The sequence below is a fragment of the Lactuca sativa genome, chromosome 9, assembly GCF_002870075.4.
Source record: "Lactuca sativa cultivar Salinas chromosome 9, Lsat_Salinas_v11, whole genome shotgun sequence".
Classification (NCBI taxonomy): Eukaryota; Viridiplantae; Streptophyta; class Magnoliopsida; order Asterales; family Asteraceae; genus Lactuca; species Lactuca sativa.
The window spans coordinates 15,390,619-15,409,663 of record NC_056631.2 but is presented as its reverse complement, the minus strand read 5'-3'; the positions used below and the strand labels follow the sequence as shown (position 1 = coordinate 15,409,663).

At 33.9% G+C, this 19,045-nt stretch overlaps 1 protein-coding gene across 2 annotated transcripts; it reads right to left on the bottom strand.

Moving 5' to 3' along the window:
• Positions 1-13,014: 13,014 nt before the first annotated feature.
• On the bottom strand, positions 13,015-15,639 carry LOC111885599 (uncharacterized). Of its 2 annotated transcripts, none has more exons than XM_023881846.3 (8): positions 15,375-15,639; positions 15,148-15,218; positions 14,761-15,069; positions 14,564-14,634; positions 14,236-14,487; positions 14,070-14,136; positions 13,611-13,681; positions 13,015-13,523 (listed from the first exon to the last, which is right to left on the bottom strand). In XM_023881846.3, the coding sequence occupies exons 3-8, from the start codon at positions 14,771-14,773 to the stop codon at positions 13,302-13,304; spliced, it is 696 nt and encodes a 231-aa protein (XP_023737614.1). In that variant the 5' UTR covers positions 14,774-15,069; positions 15,148-15,218; positions 15,375-15,639; the 3' UTR covers positions 13,015-13,301. The 2 variants fall into 2 exon arrangements, with proteins under 2 accessions (XP_023737614.1, XP_052623310.1); XM_052767350.1 differs by having other exon boundaries at positions 13,296-13,523; positions 13,606-13,681; positions 15,375-15,631.
• Positions 15,640-19,045: the final 3,406 nt, after the last annotated feature.

Below are 19,045 nucleotides of genomic sequence, written 5' to 3'. Positions count from 1 at the left end.
GATTACCTTGGTTATGAAAAATGAGATGATGTACTATTTTAGTAATTTAAAAATGAAAAGTTTTTGACTCTTATTTTTAGGATGTTTCACACAGGTTATAAACTAGTTGTATACTATGTTTCTATATAACTTAATTTTCGTAGTACCTTAGCTTATTTAATTATGTTTATGTGGATTTTTGATTAAAGTTTATTGATCCAATGGATATGTGTCCGCATGAACTAAAATTAATTTTGCATTCGTATCAAGTGAACTTGTAACTAAAGACTAGTAGCACATGGCCATGTCTCCATATCGTTTATATTCATCTTTCCATACATAGAGTCATAGATGCATCATTTCTAGGAAAACGTGAAAGAAATCTATGATTTAATGATTCTTGATTGATTCCTAAATCAACTATGATGAACACCAAATTCTAATCAAATATGATAAATAGCATTGTAAATAAATAAAGTGATTATGTTTCTAATTATCTATTAATAATAGTGCTATAGTGGTTCAGAAAAGTGGTATATATATATATATATATATATATATATATATATATATATATATATATATATATTGCAATTTATGATTCTTAGCTGATAACTGTTGAACATGAATGGTTTATATTTTTAATATTGCTTATGTTAGTAGTGGTTTATTGATGTTGTTTTATTTTGAGATTGTTTATTAATGCCTTTTAGTTGTATTTCAGTGATTGTTTAGATGTGCCAACGAGCTTAATCGGTAACTGTGTGTTAATGTTAACTGATCATGTTTTAATGATGCTTAGATAAACTCGATATTCAACTATATACATGCATTCACACAAGTTTTGATGTTTGCACACAACTTCTTTAATTTGCTAATTTGCTTTCTGCAATTAATGAACCTTGTTTCATTGAGGCGTGTGTAGCCATAATACATTTGGTATTGCAATGTGCAACTAGACCTGGGATTCACTTTATTACTCTTTTTGTGTATTATTATCAGTTTAAATTCGGTTTAATATGTTTTTGTACTTGAGTTCCTTTTTACTTTAAGCACTTCAAATGTAGCAATACTTAGGTTATTTTTTTCTCATTTGTAGAATGTACAAAATGAGCTATTGATTATATATAGCACTCGAGTGCTTGAGAAAGAGTATTCTCAATGCGGCTCCTTGCTTATAGATGATAAATTGTTTGATTTCACACCAAGGATCGTGACATGATTTTTAGGATGTGTTAGTAAGTTATCCATATCAATTGATACCAGTTGGATGATCTCATGTGGATGTTTAGACTTTTCATAAGAGTTGTCTAAGGATTGGGTCCTGTTTTAGGATTATTGCTTGATGCTACCCTAGCATGTTTTTCACAAGAGTGCAAATGAAAATCATGCAAGGGTGAATCTGATCCTCTCAAATTTGAAGCAACAAATTGGTGATTCCTCTACCAAAGTTTTGTTTTCTTGAGGCTTTCCAGCATATTGATTTATGCTCAATTTGATCTATTATGTTAATTTCTACTTCCAGTAACAGATTTGGCATTGCTATTGGCAAAGGAAAATCAGTCCCTTCATCAACATGAATATACAATTATCTAAAAATAATCTGTTTGTCAAATGCCAATCATGGAATGTACTTAACTTTCACTGTTCTTACTACTGGTATCTGGCCTACCTACAGAAATGGTATGTCTTCTTTTTAAAAGCTTATTTTTAGAGGTTGAAGTTCCTACCCATTTACCAAAATGGGTCCATATTGGGTCATATTTTATCTTCAACAGGTCATATGGGTCGAAAGTTGATGAAAGTGTATTTAATTGCTTAGAATTTAGAACCTTCCAAATTTTTTCATCAGAAAACCAAATTGTTATTTTAGTAGTATAACTTTTATAGTTATATCTAGGGTTGAGGTCATTTTTGGTCACTTGACTTTTGGTTTTGTGCTCATTTGGTCACTTAAATTTTAGATTTGTGTTCATTTAGTCACGTAACTTTTAAAGTTGTGCTCATTTAGTCACTAAACTTTTAAATTTTTTTAAGAGTTTAGTGAATAAATGAGCACAATTTTAAAACTTAGGTGACTAAATGTGACCAAACCAAAAGTTAAGTGACTAAATGAGCATAAAGCCAAAAGTTTGATGACCATTTAAAACTTAAAAAGAGTTAAGTGAGAAAATTAGCACAAAACCAAAAGTTAAGTAACCAAAAATAACCTTAACCCTTATATCTAATACGTTTCTTATACATAAATTACAAAAAATAGCCAAAGAAAATGTTAGTGGGCCAACCCAATGTGAATAGCTGAAGTGTAAAATTTTTATTACTAAGTGGTAAAATAGGTTGGTTGGGTAACTGTCAAAAAGGATATCTTTTTTATTCAGAACATGCTGGTTCATAAATAACTTAAGTGTTATAATTTTTTTACAGAAATCTGTTAAACTAGTAATCTACATTTTTTAGCATGGCATGGCTTTGTCAAGTTTGCGGAATGATTTTTCATCAGTTGAGTTAGCTCAAGATTTTTGCTTTCATAATCTGATAGAACCCAAGGGAAGACGGGATATTGGATAAGATCACTGTACCCATAACCCGACCCGACCCGTGAGTGTGTTGAGATGCATCAAGTACACTGGAAATTACTAATTTCTCCATTTTGCAGAAAATTTTTCCAATAATCTTGAAAGCACTTTCTTGTTTTGCTACTCCTGATATCGTTATGTCCATCAACAAGTAAACAAATGTTATCAATGATTGTAAAAAAGATGATAAAAAAACAAGAGAGATCTTACATGCTTCATTGCTGACTAATTTTTATAAAATTCTTCACTTTCCTTTTTATGAAAAACCAGAAGATCATTACATCCATCCATGCAAAATATCTCAACAGCAACAGGACGAATCTGGTAGATTTCATCAACACTATTAAGCTTCCACATTCCCGTCGTTTGTCGCTTTCTCCTTTCCCCATGCTCCACCATTGTAGGCCCATGCCCTGCCCACAGTATTCAGCGGATCCTGAACCAAAACCAACAGGGGGCCAAAATATATAAAGGAAAAATATAATAAAAATTAATAAAAGAATATGATCTTTTTTAGTTTTTTTTTAAGTAAGAATGGGTGCCAAAGAAAACTTAACTGGGGCTAATTGTTCAATTACATACCAAATACTTTTTTTTTGCTAAAATTTCCATGGGATCAATTTTTAAGTAGGGCCATACACCCCAGCACTAAATTCGCCACTCGCTGCTTTAACAACCCAATACAAAGAGAAATACTTTGTTACACACGCACCTAAAGTCTAATCAATAACCAAAAGCTCATCTTCACATTCTTTCTCACAGATGCAACCTGTAGAAATTCTCTATCACATACAAACAAAGTTCCCCAATAATAAAGATCCATCATGTTTATCAAGACCCGCAACCCTTTCACAATTGTATCATGTTATTTTTTCTGTGTGTCCAGATAGATACTCCCCGTTGTTACTGGATTATTTATCTTCCGTTCCTTTAACCACATCAATTTTCATTGAAGCAAAGTTTTTAGGAGAAGTCACAACCGATTTTTCTTGAATACTCTCTGATAACGCTACGGTTGCTGGGCTGGACTTCATGCTAAATTCAGCAGTAGAATGTAGAATGAAGACTTCCATCATTATTGCTACAATCCTGATCGTTATTCCATCCAGTTACCCTAATCGGATTCTCATCTTTTCCACCCTCTGATTCCTTAAAATCCGAATCTTCATACATTTCGTCACTACAAGATTCCTGTTTTCCATCATTAAATAAAAGATTAGAGAAAGGACTGGAATCGGAATCGGAATCGCCAATGTCGTTTCCGGTTATCTGTTTAGACGGCTCTTCAAATTCAAACTTCCTGTTTAAAATGCTTTGCACAGTATCATATTTCAGCTTGCAACGATCCAATATCTTTGGCGTTCTATACTGCCATTCGGGTTCATTGTTTGAAAAGGATTTGGGCATTGAGAATATATCCCTTGTTGGTGCATAATTTTTTGAAGATGTGTTTGCCACTCACTTTTAGCATGGAGCACCCATCCATACTTATCTTGTCCAACAGTAGACAAAGAAGATAGACAACTAGTTTTTCAAGTACATGAACCTCAACATCGCCTCTTTGGAGAGCTACAAGCAGATGTTGAACAAGGTTTATTCTACGCAAAATGGTGAGATTATGGTTCCTGTGCCAATGCATAGAAGCAAGATTTTCAAGAAATCTGTGTTGGAACTGATGGGTTTTAGCCATAAGAACATCTTATGTGCTCATACAAACCCTAATGCTTGGATCTAGGTTTCTCTATTGTACATGCAATTCATCCAAGACTTTAAACCCTAGATCTAGCATACAATTAATCAAATTAACTTATGAATGGGGTTTAGATCTTACCTTGATTGTTATGTAGCAATAACAATCCCAAATCCTCCTTGTAATGACTTTAGAAAGCTTAGAGTCACAAATGTCACTCCTCTAATGGTTCACAAACACCAAGAGCAAGAGGATGAAGAATAAGGAGAGTGGAGGCTGCCAAAAACGTGTGGAAACCCTAAGGATTCAGTTTCCCACGTTTTTGGTGCCCAAGGGTTCCTTAAATAGTGAGGCTATTAGGGTTATCTAACAAGGAAACCCTAATTTGGATGCTTAAGCCCTAAGCAACCCATGGACTCCCTCCTTAGAGGCCTAGGACGATTTCTAATGGGTTTCCCCATATAATTCGTCCACCCCTCTAATATGGAGTCCATTAGCCCAATATTCAACTATCACACAATTGACAGTTCTAGTCTCTTAAGTTTAATTAATGTCTTTTAGCCACAAATTTAATTCTTATTAATTCTTGACTAATATTAATTAAACAATATGATTTCTCCTTTAATATATTATTCTCATAATATATTAATAAACCATAATTAATCCTTTCTCTCCATAATTCATCCTATCAAGTTGCTTTGGTGAAGTCAACCCAAAAGGACCATGCACCATCGAGTCAAGTACATACCAAAATAGTTATGGACTTAGACACTAATCCAACAGTCTCCCACTTGGATAAGTCTAATAACTATTCTGCGTATGACTTCAGATCCTGATATGCATTCATAGTTTTCAAAAGCCGCTGTCAACTCTGATCTTATCAGATACGCGTGTCCTTTGGATAAGGGATCATATATTCCTCCATTCTTGATATTGTATAGATATGAGACATGAACTTAATCATTCTCTCTATACTATTTCCCGACTTCCGATTTATGACGACTCACAACAGACTATAATTGATCACATCAAATTAGTCCCGGCTTGGCCAAGCGCTTAGGTGCCATCACTAAATCATCGAGGGGCCCAAAGATATCGCTATTATCTTACTTTGGATAAAAGGAACGGATAAACTTTGACTCAATGCTTGCTTGCACTCACTTACCGAATCACACATAACAATATGTTTTATAACACCAAGTTACTAGTGCGTTTACATATTATCAATGTGCAACCGATTCACAAGATACAACTCACACATCTCGGTTTCAAGAATATAAGATGTTATCGTCTCACCAATCACTCATGATAAAATCCATGAAGTGATCCAAGTGAGCGTGAGTTTAATCCAATGCTCAAATCATATTCATAAGCACTCATGAACGTTGCAGCAAACATTTGTTTATGTCTAATACACTTTAGACAATCCACACACCAATTCACGACAATCTTTATTCATACCTACTTCCAACATATGAACGACTGTGGCCCGTTCGAATAATTTGACTGTTCTGAACCAATTAAATTATTCAGGAAGTCAAAACATGCAAAGTGAAACACAAGAATAATACTAACCCCATATGGCGTCAAACCTTTGAGTATAAATAAAACACCTTTTATGTATCACCATATCGATTACTAATTATTTGTTGTTTCAGGTAACCAACTTCTTACTTGAATTATTACTACACTTGTCCCATGCTCTTAGCATGCACACAATGCTTACCTACGGTTCTTACTTTGTGAAACAGATCAAATGAACACATTTCCAATCATACTCATTTCACAACTCCCAATTCTTTTCACAAGTGAAAGAATATCAAATTCTTACCACTTATAGAATATGCTAGATTCTAACATTTTATGCAATGATCCTTTCGTAATGCCATAGCACAAAAGTCACAATGACTATTGCCAATGAAAATACAAAGTCCTCTATTTGAAATTGTTACAATACAATTCCATAGACATGATGTCTCTCAATCAAAGTACATTCCTTTGAACATCCTTTTGCATAAAATTTCTAATCTAGACATAGATTTTCAATATCCAACTCCCAATATGGAAACATTTCCATATTTTCCATATGACAATTCATTCTTAATAGAATCTTATCTATTCATAATAATGTCGATATGGTCCATCCAATATCATACTTTCAACTACTCACAAGAGACCAATCCTCAACGAGCTTTGGATTGTCCTTTGATAGTTGTTTATTTATCTTAGTCAAAACCGATTCTTGTCCTTTTTCCCTCTAAATGCGCTAGACATTTGGAAAATTTTAGAATGATCAAATATTATAGCATTTGCAATCGATCCTTTACCCGAAGCGTATGGGACACGATGCATAATGTTCTTACATAAAGATACAATACTTTATCAATCTTTTTCCATAATATTTTATGTGTCACGTTCTCATAATTCGAACTATGAAGAGGGATGCCATAATCATAATTGAAAATTGAGAACGCACTATGTATCCTTGACTAAATTTATTAACATTCCACAACCTAAGCCTTTAGATTTGAAATGAAGCATAATATTCTCTCCCTTAATTATAGCAAAACAACTATTCAATCCTTACAACTTTGCAAAGTATAACTCTTGTTTTCTATAATTAATATTGCTAACTTGCAATACTTACCATAATAATCATACAAGCACATCATTTATGCTCCCACTATGATGATTATTATCACATAAGCATAACTCGTATGCTCCCACTAGCTTTGACATGTATTTAGAAACAGCTTAACTTCCAGAAAACAATTCCTATTGAATTTCTTAAGTTCATATTTCTAATGCTTTTATAATCCTTTATCTAAGCTTCTCAAAATTATACACCTTTGCCTTAAATAGTTCATATGTGTGTCTAAACAATTAAGACTAATTGCCAAATATCACAATTCTAATTATGGAAAGGGATACCGTAACCATCATCAAATTCGAGAATACAATTTTCACAATTACTATCTTCTTAATCTCTTTTAGTGAAAGCATTTCCTCACAGTCATCTTCATGAAGGAGGGAATCTTATGACACTTATATTTTAATGGTGTATTTGTTCCTATCCATGCAAATTTGTCCAAAACCAAAGTTTGCGACAAATCCAAACTCATATGGACCGAACTTTCTCAATCTTGATCTCTTGCCTTATGGTAACACGGCTGCCACCATGTCTTCCAAGTAGTTAAGCAGCTCACCCTTTCCTATCAATGTACTTTTCATTGATCAAGGTCCTTGCCTTTTATGCATTCAAATGAGAACTCATAGGACTCACATACATAATTAACTCAATTTGAACCGCACATAAACAAGATAGTGTCAACACGATAGGTTGTAAACCTCAACTCATGTGCTAGTGATGATCGATAAGGTTTATTCTTGATTTGTTCTTGAAACCTTTCAAGACCATTGAGACTCCCACTGACTCCTCTACATATAAGATTCTTTTGTCAATAACATTTCTTGACAAACAAATATTCAAGAGTTAGTGTAGCTTTTATCAAAACAAAACACTTCATAAAATTTGTTCTAGTTGGTATTTGTCTTATCCAAGACATCACAACTTTCCACATTTGATGAATGTTATAAACCTTCTTAATACTTGTCACTCAATGTCACAATCTTAACTCTAAGACTTGTTTTGGAACGAACAATGATCGCCCTTTTGATTTAACCATTTCTTCAATTCTTGATTCCTCTTCTCAGACATACAATTGTACTAAGACTCACTTAGAGGATCAATTGAGATATGGTTCTTAATCATTAAGATCTATCTCCCTTCTTCTTAGAATAGAGAAACTTTTATCTTTCTGCCTACTTGATTCTTCTTATTCGTTCTGCTATTGATTTAAACTCTTTTAATCAATTCAAAATTATACTTAATCTTATAAGTATAATCATATCCACTAAACCTTTAGTAAATCATGACGAATATATTTGTCACTTTTGTTGTGGACTTGATCAACACACAACCTTTGTGTACTTGATCTCCTAGTCCTTCACTTGACACTTTGTCAACAAATTAGTCTAATTTCCAAATATGAAACTTCTCATTCATCATGCAATACTTGTTGTATGATTCCAAGTTTCTATCCAATTGAATCTTGGGCGATGATAAACTTTCCTTATTTGGTAAACTCTTGACCTTTCCACAAATAACATAATTAAGAATCAAATCCATTATTGCTAAAATAGAAACTTACAAACATCAATTTTTCGTACACGCCATTGCAAGGATAAATAAATAATATAAAATCAAATTTTATTTTATTGCGGAAAAATTTGTCCTTACAATGCAATTCAATCGAAAAACTATGTTAATATATATTTCTTAGCAATCTATTCTAACTCTAAGTAGTAGCTCAAGATTCTAATCTTTAAGTAATGTGATCGAAATCCCTTTCTTCACGATTAGATTCCGCTCACTTCTTCCCTTAAGTTTCCTCTCTTTTCTTTGATCCTACAAAACATCGAAATGTAATCTTATCACATCATGTATTAAGAATCTAGAATAGGAACTTAAAAGAGTTAGTTAATGGAGTTTACCTAAAGTAGAGCCATACATTTTGACTCTCCCATCTCTTAGATCTCTTAGGTAAATATGACAGCTTCGTCTCCAATGCCCCTTCTCTTGGCAATAAAAGTAGATTGACTTCTTTGGAACAGCACACGGAACTACTTCTGACTTTTCCTCTCTCTTATGATCAAACTTTTCGATCATGGCATGCCTTTCGTTGCCATTGCCTATATCCATAGAGGTCTGGAAGGCCGATCCACCAATCAACTTTGTTTTTCCAGTGCGCCAAATCATCGCTGATTCAGCAGCAATAAGCATGTAGGTGAGATCTATAAGGTTCACGTCGTGGTTCGTCACATAGTACTCTCTTACGAACTCACTATATGAGTTCGGAAGTGACTGAAGAACCCAGTCAATAGCCAGCTCTTCACAGACAACGGATCCCAACATTCTTAACCTATCAATGTGTGACTTCATCTCTAGGACGTGTGCACACACCAACTTTCCTTCTTCATGTTGACTTGCCAAAAGGGCTTGAGTGAGGTTGAACCTTTCAAGCCTTCGAACTTTTGGGTTAGGGAGAATAATTGGAGGAGGTGGAGGAAGTGAAGCATGATCTCTTGTTCCTCGATCGAATCGTGGAATATCGTCTTCATGTGGAAAGCTTGTTCCACGGGATTTGGGAATACCATAGTTGTCATACTTTGACATCTACAAAATGGGAGAAAACAAATTCAAGTTAGTTGATTGACTGAGTCCTTAATAAATCACCCATATGAGATACTAAGGATAGGACCCAACACAATATTCCACAACTTGGGAGAGGGATACCGTAACCCAAATTGCAGAACATTTGAAGGTAAGTGAATGACGGTTCACTAATTTTCCACCATGAAAAACGAAAAACAAATTAAGTTTTAAATGCATTGAAAACTCCTAGTTCCTTTGAGATTCATTGAACTTTTCAATGGCATGTTTAAATCTCGATATGCCCCTCGATTTGTGACTGGGATGCCGAGGATCACAAAACAAGGTGTGAATAACCATGCAAACTTACATGGTGCCCCCACATGTTACAGTCACCTATTCGATGTGTCAGTTAACCACACACGCTCCACCGAACTATGACAAACATTGAGTCACCCTTTGCTACCTTTGCTTAGACCCATTTAGTGTGTCGGTTAACCACACACGCTCCACTAATGTCTTCGCAAGTGTAGAAAGTGTAATTTCATGGAATTGCATCAATTCACTTTTGCCTAGAGTAACTAAGATTGGGAATTTGTAAAAAATGTAGTTACTTTTGTACTTCATTATACTTATAATGGAAGGTTTATGTCCTATCCTACCCGTTCGGCTAACGACCCTCCACTAGTCAAGAGTGCGGTGGATAAGAGTGGATACCCATTCAATTGCCATTTTATAGGCAATTTCCTTAAACACCCCTTATAGACTAGCTTCGTGAATGAGGCCTACTAACGGTAAGACTTGACACTTTACTCATACATATATAATATTAGACTTTTAATGATATATATAGTATAGGGTGTATTTTACACTTTTAAAATACTAGGTGGTCTAATTTAATAATTATACACTTTATTTAATTAATAAACCATAAGGGTGTGATATGAACTTTTCAAAACAATACTAGGGTTTTAGAATTTAACATTTCCAAATTAAACTTTTAATCAACTTTTAAATTCCAAAACTTGAGGGCAAGTTTTGAAACATTTCAAAACATTAGGGTTTCAACTATTTAAATTTCAAAACAAAACCTTTAAGTTCAAATTTAAACCATAAAACATACATGGTCACAATTGAAACTTTTTCACAACACAAGGATCAAATAACAAATAATAGAAATTAAACAATTAATTTAGTCATTATCTATATTTGATCTAATTTCAATTTCTTGCAAGATAAGTTACCCAATTAATACAAATAATCAATCTTTAATCATATAAGGAAGTTATTATCTAATCAATTGGTAAATATCTTTTGTTTAATTAAGGATATACTCAAATTTAGGATAAAATTTGAATATTAAAGACCCAAAACAATTAAGGCAAGTATCCTTAAGCAAAACAGCAAGAAATTCCGAAACTGCCTCCTTCTGACGCTCAAACTCGCCAAGTTGGAGCAACTCGCCGAGTCGACATTTGAACTCGCCGAGTTCATCAGGCAGGGAACCAAAAAACGATTTTTGCAACAAGAATGAATATGCTAGGCATCAATACAATAGAAACCAATTAAGGCTCTGATACCACTGATGAGTTTTAGCCATAAGAACATCCTATATGCTCATACAAACCCTAATGCTTGGATCTAGGTTTCTCTATTGTACATGCAATTCATCCAAGACTTTAAACCCTAGATCTAGCATACAATTAATCAAATTAACTTATGAATGGGGTTTAGATCTTACCTTGATTGTTATGTAGCAATAACAATCCCAAATACTCCATGTAATGACTTTAGAAAGCTTAGAGTCACAAATGTTACTCCTCTAATGGTTCACAAACACCAAGAGCAAGAGGATGAAGAATAAGGAGAGTGGAGGCTGCCCAAAACGTGTGGAAACCCTAAGGATTCAATTGCCCACGTTTTTGGTGCCCAAGGGTTCCTTAAATAGTGAGGTTATTAGGGTTATCTAACAAGGAAACCCTAATTTGGATGCTTAAGCCCTAAGCAACCCATGGACTCCCTCCTTAGAGGCCTAGGACGATTTCTAATGGGTTTCCCCATAGAATTCGTCCACCCCTCTAATATGGAGTCCACTAGCCCAATATTCAACTATCACACAATTGACAGTTCTAGTCCCTTAAGTTTAATTAATGTCTTTTAGCCACAAACTTAATTCTTATTAATTCTTGACTACTATTAATTAAACAATATGATTTCTCCTTTAATATATTATTCTCATAATATATTAATAAATCATAATTAATCCTTTCTCTCCATAATTCATCCTATCAAGTTGCTTTGGTGAAGGCAACCCAAAAGGACCATGCACCATCGGGTTAAGTACATACCAAAATAGTTATGGACTTAGACACTAATCCAACAGGAACTTCAGCTGAACTATCTTTTTGTAAAGAAAAATCATCCAGATCCTCATGAGAACTAGCTGAAGAAACTTGGATGATGATAGATTAAGGTCATCGAATTCATTCAGGGTTGCTGAAGGTGACAGATTATTCTGAGTTTCTTCCAACCTTTTGGGTTCAGGAAAAGAAGCCTCACAAGCAGCAATTTGGAAAAAGAGACATCCTGGAATGTAAAAAGAGAGCTACCAAATGATACCCTCTACATGTCTCTAACATTTTGTGGATTTTGATCAAGTGCACAAGCAAGGAGAGTCAATGCCGTTTGCAGGTTTCTACTACTTCAACAAGGGCTAACATAACAGATATTCCACCAATAGGATGCACGGTTTCAACGACATAAACATCGCCATGAAGACGTCCAAACCAAACTGTGGTATTCCTGCATGGAAAATAAAAAAGATTCTAGTTCAGAGAACATAGGGAGTTGTTTCAACTTTTTCCCCATTAAGTTTGAATGAGTAACAATGTATGTATGGATAAAGTCATGGGTACATAAGATCTATTTCTTTTATTTTCTAGACTGAATAAAACCGTTAAATAAGACTAAATGATCATATTACCTCACATTTCAATAAACAATTTCTACAATATTCATCAGTTTTAACATGAGAGGTTGGGTGGAAAAGGTAAGAGCATATATGTTGTAAAGGGTTGGTGTCTTAATACATCAAGTCAAGTTTTTGGCTTAACCCATAAAGCTCATTAAGTAAAAAAGAAATAGCCCCTTATCGAGCATAAAAGGTGTATAATATCATGCATGTTAACGCAGCTGCTGAGAGCATATTAACTAAATTGAGCATTGACAAAGTTCCGGAAGGTGGAAAGGCTTCAGTTGATTTTCCATCAAATTCAAATATGAGTTTCTTTCCAGAGAGATTCCCTAATCTTTCAAAATCCCAAAACATTCCACTATGATCTGTCTTAGAACTTCCTTGCTTATTAGCACTCTTAGGCCTCTGATTGTTGGAAACCAATGCCAAATCGGTTTCTAAAGAGTCTAAAATGGCCATACTACCCCCCACGACAGGGACTAACTGGAGAAGATCTGTGTCTTGAAACAAATGACATAAGTTTCATTCTTGTGAAAAACATAAACGACATAATGAAAGGTGTAGAAGAAACGACATAAATGTGTACAAGAAACAAACAATATAAGTTTCATTCTTGGGGAGTTGCAATTGGTAAAGGAAAACATCAAACACAACGAGAGTGATGGGTTATGTTTCTAAAACAACTTTCTATGCACTAACATTAAAGAAATCTAAAAACTGTTGGGTATAAACTTAAATAAAATTGTGAATCATCTATCTCCAACGTCCTGCAAACAATGTGCACTTTCAGAAGCTGCAGAACCTGCGCCTTTCCAACTTTCTTTCTTTCTATTTACCATCATTACTTTGAGAGAAAGTGAGAAAATGATATCAACTCTTTTTTCCATGTCTTGTGGTCAGTGTCCCAAGCAGGTACACCTTACCATCTTTGAAGTTATGGCTTAACTGAATTTCTTCATCATACAGTTTTTGTAAGGCCGCTTCTGGTTTGCTTCTAGTATTCAGGGTTATCTCATGTTTTCTGCCACTAGCATTGATTTCGACAATAACATTCTTCTCCTTAGTTTGCTTTTCAATACTAATAAGTGAAGCCTGCATACATTAATTAGTAGAAAAAAATTCCAGTCTTTCACTGTTAATTAAGAGGAAAATGAACATATGGATGCATATATACCATACATGTCTGAAATGTAAAATATTTTCTGGATCAAGCTTCATAGAGATTGTTTCACCACTTTTAATCTCGACTCCTGAATAACGAGTTTGCAAAAAACAATGAATGTATGTAAAACTTAAACACCAGATTGTGGCAAAGTGTACCACTCCTGAATGCATGCAATCTTATAAATAAATCCAAGCCATTTCAAACAAGGCAGGCTTTAGTAATGTGAAGATACATCAATACACAAACAAACAGATAAAATCCGATTGATATACATGTATTAACACATAAGTAGTCTACCTAAAAACAAAGTTCTAGGCCTATAGAAAAGATATATTCTAATAACAAACAGCTCAGCTGTGCATTCCAATTAACTTCCACCAGCAGCACAAACAATCAAATTGAAAATAACATACCAAGCATCTAATATCCACATGAAACATAAACAAACATAAATGAAGAGAGACATTTGTTACCCCAAAACTTCATTGACTTAACGTTGCTGCATACACGTGCACATTCAGAAGCCAACGCTGCTTCTTTCTGTCAATAAATATTCACACATTATATATCAAAACAACACAATTCAATGATTCATAATTGTATCTATTTGAAATTATGAATTAAAATTGCCAAAGTAACCTTTGCAAAATTAGGTTCGTGAAAAGGTGGATATTCATGCACGCGTGGTTTTCTTTGGAACCCACATAGGTATAATGTTCCATTTTTTGCATCATGACTTAAAATGATGTCTTCATTGAACTTTAGGTCCATTACTTGGTGTGGCAGCCTCTCAGGGTGAAGCCTTGCAAGTTGCATTGTTTTGTCACATGTATCGACTTCCAAACACACAGACTCCTTTTCTTCATGATTTCCGGTACACACAAGAGAAGCCTGCATGCATGAATTAAACAAATAACAAGTTCATTTAATGTTAATGCAAAAAAAAACCAAAATGGCATGCACATACCAGTTTAAGATTCAAATAATTCCCTTGATCAAGCTTAACATGAAGCCTTTGACCACGTTTCACTTCAGCACCTAAATTACAATTTTACAAAAACATCAAATTAGATTATTAGAATAAGAAAACACATATGATATGCTCAAATAGAAATGATCAAATGAGAGAGAGAGAGAGAGAGAGAGAGAGAGATTATTCCTTACCCCAAAAACTCATGACTGAATACTTTTTGCATATATGTGGATAAACAGATGGAGAACTTGCTTCTTCCACTGTTGGTTTATCTTTCTTTTTATCCTCAGGCTCCTTTTATATGTAACTCCAAAAAAATAGAGACTATTATATCTCAGCGTATGGGTTAATGAGAACTTTTTATCAATCGGCAAATACAACTTTTGTTCAGAGTGCCTCCGGGGATTAAAGTTTCCAGCAACTAACTTTTTTCCATCAACAGTTATATACACAGAAACAGAATCCTCATGAATATCCTCCCTCGGTACTCCAAGATAAGCCTAAGAAGAATTTCATTTTTTTAGTTAGTTGAATGTTAATGAACGGCAAAATAAAGATATCCCATGTTCCAGTCATACCTTTAAAATAACCAAAATTGTTCCCTCAGCAATGTCTGCTAGAAATCGTTCACCAGCTCTCACCTCACAACCTAAATCAAACAATATGAGCTCCCAAACCCCCAACCATCACAGATAATAAAAATTGAAAATAACAAATCTAAGAACCATCCAACGTCCATATGAAAACAGAAACCCTAACTGCATGAAGGAAAATAAAGATACTGAAATAGAAATAAATTCCTTACCCCCAAGAAGCCATTGTTGTAGAAGAGAAGTATGTAGAGTTTTGGTGAGACAAACGTTGCGTAGGCACAAAACAAAAAGCTAATGGAGAATACGTATTTTGATTACATACATGTGCTATTAGCCTAAGCCTCAAAAGTTGTATTTTAAGTTTTTAGAAAAAAAAAACGGAACTCTAATTTAATCCATAAAAACCCTTTAATTTTTATAAAATGTTCCTTTTCATCCCTTTGTTGAGAAATGAATTTCATTACAAAAATTATTGAGAAATGATAAGGCTATGAGAAATTAGACCTTTTTATTAAAATTTATACCATTTCATGCTTTTGTTCTTAGTGTTTAAAGGTTTGTTTGATGAAGTACCGACAAGTAGAATATTTCATGCTTTTCATTCTTTTGTTTTTTTTTTTTTGGAAAGATGCTTTTCATTCTTTTGTTGAGAAATAAATTTAAGTAGACCAAACTATGTTGCAAAGATGAGTAAAGTGGGGAAAATGACTCTTGAGGGTAATTAACTTTTGCGTTTGTACTTATTTGGTCCCTTTTCTTTTTTTTTTGTATTCAATATACCATCGAACTTGTTGTTGGTGTTTATCATAGCCCTTTTGACCGGCTTTTGACTTGTGATAGCCGGTCAAAGGGTTATGGTGAACACAAACAACAAGTTCGATGGTATATTGAGTACAAAAAAAAGGAAAGGGACCAAATGAGAACAAACGTAACAGTTGGTTACCCTCCTGATTCATTTTCCCTTTACTCATTTACAACAAATCTCACATCATCTCCTACTGATATTAATGACTTTATGAGATTCATTCTTGCTTATCTTCAAAACATCACCTACGAAAGGACATTATTCATACATGTACAACTTTGTAATGCACTTGAATATTTATTAGGGGAATCTTGACTAAGAAGACGCATTTAATGACTACATTTACATTTCCAATCAAATGATTTATCGTATCATGGATTCTAGACAAGTCTACAAACGAGTGGATTCACAAGTGCTATGATTTTTGAGTTTACTTAGCTTTAAGATCGAACTCATGGGATAAGATACAACATCAATATGTACAATGTTATGGTCATGTGTCTACAAAAGCAGCATGATATTGTACATATTGATGTTGTATCTTATCACATGAGTTCGATCTTAAAGCTAAGTAAACTCAAAAATCACAGCACTTGTGATTTCACTCGTTTGTAGACTTGTCTAGAATCCATGATACGATAAAGCATTTGATTGCAAATGTAAATGTAGTCATGAAATGCGTCTACTTAGTCAAGATTCCCCTAATAAATATTCAAGTGCATTACAATGTTGTACATGCATGAATAATGTCCTTTCGTGAGTTATGTTTTGAAGAGAAGCAATAATGAAGCTCATAGTCATTAATTTCAGTAGGAGATAACATGGGATTTGCTGTAAATGAGTAAAAAGAAAATGAATCAGGAGGGTAACCAACTGTTGTGTTTGTTCTCATTTGGTCCCTTTCCTTTTTTTTTTGTACTCAATATACCATCGAACTTGTTGTTTGTGTTCACCATAACCCTTTGACCGACTATCACAGGTCAAAAGGGATATGGTAAACACCATCAACAAGTTCGATGGTATATTGAATACAAAAAAAAAAAGGACCAAATGAGTACAAACGCAAAAGTTAATTACCTTCAAGAGTCATTTTCCCTACAAGGATATGTAAGCTTGAAATACGGAGACCATGTTCTAAAAATGGGCAATATAGGAGTGTTTTTCTATATACATGTGTGTATAGAAGTCTAAAAAAATTTTACTTTTTGATTCCTTCAATAACCTATTGCTTTTAGATTAGATGGGATTGGTTAAGAAAACAAAGTTGTCCAAATAATCACATGTAGATGTTGAGAAATGAAATATTTACTAGTCTAAAATGTGAAGAAGATAAAAAGAATATTTTGGATCCAAAAAAATTGGGTCAATTGTTATTATATCTGAATAAGATTTGTAATAACAAGTTTTCACTTGTATATACACACACATTAATAGTCATAAATAATCGAACAAGTAGTACATTTAACAATGTATATTACCAAGCATTGAATTTTAACTACCAACAATGACCAAATAATTAATAATAATAATAATAATACTAGTTTTAGAAAAGAAAACAATTGAATAGGGACATCTACGATTTTTCCGTTATATTTTATTATAAAGTATATCAAATATTAATTACATAAAAGACTAAACTGCACAAATGTTCCTATGATTTGTTTAAAACTGTCACTTTGGTACAAAAAAGTTTGCACTAGCACCATAGGTTCAAAATTTTCATTTTATTGCAGGTTTGGTCCAATTTGCTTTGAACTTTTTCATAATGACGATTTTGCCCTTACTTTTTTCTTTTTTAGTTTTTATTTATTTAAACAGTTTTCTGTTTAAAAGAAAGATAAAAAAAGTTACTTTTTCTATTTTATTTTTATAATTTTTTATAAAGAAAAAAATAAATAAAATATGCAATCTCTCTCTCTCTCTCTCTCTCTCTCTCTCTCTCCACCACTAACTGAACATCATACCCCTGTTTTTACCGGATCTTCATCGGAGATGATCGTGATGACGGCCACCGCCCACAACAATTTTGTTAACATAATTTCCTTATTCAAGTTTCACTTTGTGAAATGGAAAATTCCATAGTTCTTTCCGCCAACAAGAGTCGAAGAATAAGCAATTTCTCTAGATGTCTGGAATTCAAGTTTTGGTTGGTTATAAATTGCTCTTGCCCCCACACAAGAAGCCATGACAAGTCTCTTGTTTCTTTTTGTTGAACTGTAGAGAACATGACATGGAATAAGAGGTCATCGTTTAATCAACCCCATAAAACGACGGTGATTCAGTTAGGTTTCAACATCATATTGGGGTCTTCTTTACCATTATTCTTCACAACCTTGTGAATGTACAATGAGATGACATCGGTGGTGGTTTTTAAGGGTGGTTGCCCTTTCTCCCTTCTGTTGAAATCGAAGTCTAATTTTGAATTTTTCAGTCAAACATTGCTCTTTAATGTTGATGATTTCATATCTTAGCATGTTTCAGTCAAAAATTGTTCTAGATTTGTTCATCTGACGAAGACGATGGCGATGTCCTCCCTCTCAAACGACGAAGACGACGTCGCTTTCCCCCAACGAAGACCTCCTTACGTAGCCGCCACCTATTTATCCAGGGTTTCTTATATGCGATGGCATTGACGAATTGGCAACACTGGTGAATCTTCCGCCATCACCTGTCTCCTATTTACGAACCCTTCTTTGTCTTTCCATAGCGAGAAGGTGATATGGCGAAAATGGCAGCTCCGACGAAAATGGAGGCTCCGGCAAATGGTCTTGGTCCGACAAGTAACTATGAGAGGAGTCGATCAATTTGTTAAGTAGTGAGGAGATGGGTGCACTAGTAGGAAGGATAAATATATATTTTGTTTTTATTTAATTAGAAAAACTATTAAGCAAATAAAGGAAATGAAAAAAAATATATATTAAGGGCATGACCGTCATTTAAAATTTTTTAAGAAAATTTGGCCAAAAACACAACAAAATATAAACTTTGGACCTCTGGTGTTAGTTTTTGGACCAAAGTGTCAATTTTGAGCAAACCACAGGGACCATTTGTGTAGTTTACATAAAATTATGGTGTATT